Source organism: Triticum urartu, chromosome 1A (genome assembly GCF_056163025.1).
Source record: "Triticum urartu cultivar PI428250 chromosome 1A, HENAU_Tu73, whole genome shotgun sequence".
Taxonomy (NCBI): domain Eukaryota; kingdom Viridiplantae; phylum Streptophyta; class Magnoliopsida; order Poales; family Poaceae; genus Triticum; species Triticum urartu.
Window position 1 is genome coordinate 194,123,593 of NC_141873.1, and position 3,125 is coordinate 194,126,717.

Sequence of the window (3,125 nt, forward strand, 5' to 3'; positions counted from 1 at the left end):
CACGACACCAACACGACATGAGCTTCATCTGCCTAGTGCGCAGTCGGATGAGTTGTCCAAGTATAGACACAACCATGCCGTCCTTGGTATCCGCGCCTCAACTTATGCGCAGAGAAATTAGGATCGGAGGGAGTACTACCAGTAGTACTACTACTTTGATGTGTCGTGTCAACGCACAAGTATGCAACACTTCCTGAACAAACAAGCATATAAGCTGTTATACTTCTTACCCAAAGGATCTTTATATCCAACAGACACAAAATATCCATTCGACTCTTGGAAATTACTTTAACTGCTGATCTGATGTCGAAGTAATTGCTGTATCGCCACCAAAACCCACCATCTCTTAAGCTTTAAGCTAAAGTAGACCGAGCTAACCCCTATATTAGCATATTACTATGATAAACTGAAGGCACTGTAGAATCATTCAGGAGGTGAGCTTGTCAATCTGAATGTGGAGGGACACCATCCTCGACTACCCAGCCCCGACCAACAGCTTGGGCGGAACTGTGAAGAAGGTCAGCTCCTGCATGGCGACGTCACCGGGATCCTTGCTGCTCGTCACCTCCATTTCCACCTTGACGGCGTCGGTCTTGCCTTTGGGCTCCCCCGGTGGGCCATTCGCCCACAGCTTGGCCACGTAGTGCGGAAGTGGGGACGCCCCTGCTCTGATGCAGACGACCGACACGGTGATAGGCACGCCGATGTCTAGCACGCCGATGTCCAGCACGCCACCGACCAAGAAAAACGTGCAACCGTCCTCCTCCATGAATAGCAAGAGTCGTGGCTCCGACAATGGCAGTTGCAGCTGGTGCACCTTGCCGTACTGGATCCTGTGCACGGGCATGGGATGCACGGTGCTAATGTGGTGGGAGAGTGCCGGCAGCGGGCCTTCATAGCCGCAGACGGGCACGAGGCATTTGCGAGGCGCGAGCGGACACACGCTCTGGTGATCGGTGTGCTTGTGGTAAGTGACGTAGAACCCACAACCTTCATGCGGGCACTCCACCCTCACCGAGGAGAGGACGGCTTCCACCACTGTGTTCAGCATGTCGAAGCCACCGCCACGCTCGCACTTCTGGCACTGCCACTGGTTCCCGGGGCGCTCGACGCGGCAGCCCACGCAGGCTAGGTGCCCTCCCTTGCACTGCAAAAATCAATCGAACAACACATCAATCAAGAAACCTACACCTTGCTCGATCAGCCGAACGGATGAGGTGTATTCAAACCTCATACACTGCAGGCTTCAAGGGGCGGAGGCACAAGGGGCAGTGGAGCAAGGTGAGGTCCATCGAGACCATAGAGAGCTCCATCGTCGGGTCCTGTTCCGTCGGCATGATCTCGCCCTCCTCGTGCACAACCATCTCGCTTTAGGGCTGGGGCATTACAAAGCTTTACCATCAAATATTCATACTACTTCAAGGTGCATTAAATCAACACATGCAAGTATCAAAAGGAAAGTCACGTCATGCATGCATGCGTTGCAATTAATGCATCGGTAAACGCAAATTATTGAAATATATCGAGTGCAGTGCTTTGATGTGTCGCGTCAACTCGTACAACAACCAGAAGTTTGATTACAATGCCCTCTCCCTCGCAGACTGACCTCCAGTGCCTTAACTGCACCTGCCTTTGGCTGTATGACAGATGGGACGCCCACCTGTTGGGCCTACCTGTCATACACGCAAAGGCAGGAGCAGTAGGTCAATGAAGCTGCATCCCTCCCTTGCCCATGAGCGTGGTGGCTGGCATGACTAGGAGAAGCTTTCGCTACACGCTCTCCCTCCCGCACGCGGTGGACATGCAGTAATTCATTCGGTGTCAGATGGCCAGAAGCATACTGTAGTACTCCACTGCAGTAGTGCTCCATCATTGTTCGACATCCCGAAGAGGCGAAGAGCCAAGCGCAGCCTGGACGCTCGTGTGGCAGTTTCATGGGTAGAGTAGTCTAGGATAACATGTACCATGCCTCTAAGCTTAAAATCATTAGGGTCGGTTCCATGCTATGAGGCCGTCTCAAAGCATTTTTTGATTAAAATAATCTTCTGGCCCTACCTGTCATCCTGGTGACTGTAGTTTGCACACTCATCTGGTCAAGACAGGAATATATATTTTAATTTGTGGTGGGGTAAATGTTAGAGGTTGCAGCAAATATATTATACACAGCGGGTCTTTTAGCCAAGTTTAGAGGCAAGCATGTGGGGCCAATGCTATGATGTGTCGCGTCAACTCGTACAACGAGGAGAAGCTTGATTTTACTACTACACGCCTTCTCCCTCGCCCATGCGCGCGGTGGCTCGCAGACGAGGACATGCTTTTGCTTATACTACCACAACAAGCTATCCCTCCCACACGTGGTGGACGGACATGCAACAGTGGATTTGATACTCTAGAAGTAGTAGTAACATCATTGTTTGTCTTCTCGAAGACGAGAAGAGCCAAGCGCAACCCAAACGTGGCAGTTGCGAACGCTCGCGTGGCAGTCTTTGTGTAGGGGTGGGGTGTGGTGTGGAGCCTTGGAGCACGCATATAGCCATGCTCTTGCATGAGATAAAATAGCTATGTGAGCCCACTATTGTAGTACTTGCTAGTATAGCCCTATAAATTGGAAAGGAGTACAATATTTGCCTTTCTAGAGATTTCAACAAGTGACTAGACTACACCCTAAATGAGTACATATGGACCAAAATGAGTGAATCTACACCGTAAATAAATACGTAGTTCTCTCATTTTCCTCTCCGCCTTGGTCGCGGTGCACAATATTGAGTATACTAGTACTGACTAGTCTCTTTTTGACAAGCATTTATGTTTTTCTAACACAGTACAGACGCCAGCGCTCATATACACGTGCATACACTCACCCCTATGAATGCACACACGCACACCCTACCCCTATGAGCAGCTTAAGACTGAGCCGACATATCATCTTGAAATATATGAAGTCACCATAGGCACCTCGTCGTCGACGGGAACGTCTCCTGACATGCATTTATGTTGATACGACTTGAATGCCAACGACGCAGAGGGTAGCGGTTCCCGAAACGTTGAACGGTCAATGATGCCTCCGCATTCAAGTAGCATGCAGATGCAGGAGTAAGTAATTAGAGAAGCAGAATGGAGCATGT

The 3,125-nt window shown here is 50.3% G+C and overlaps 1 protein-coding gene across 1 annotated transcript; it reads right to left on the reverse strand.

The window, feature by feature from the left end:
- Window positions 1-475: 475 nt before the first annotated feature.
- LOC125532812 (uncharacterized) lies at window positions 476-2,062 on the reverse strand. Its single transcript, XM_087538293.1, has 3 exons — window positions 2,056-2,062; window positions 1,582-1,673; window positions 476-1,147 (listed from the first exon to the last, which is right to left on the reverse strand). Exons 1-3 carry the CDS (start codon window positions 2,060-2,062, stop codon window positions 476-478), a joined length of 771 nt encoding a protein of 256 aa, XP_087394419.1.
- Between the last annotated feature and the right edge of the window lie 1,063 nt (window positions 2,063-3,125).

Coding starts and splice junctions, on each gene's coding strand:
- LOC125532812 (XM_087538293.1), bottom strand. Junction 1,148..1,581: donor TCTGCGAGGGAGAGGGCATT/GTAATCAAACTT, acceptor TGATTTTTGCAG/TGCAAGGGAGGGCACCTAGC.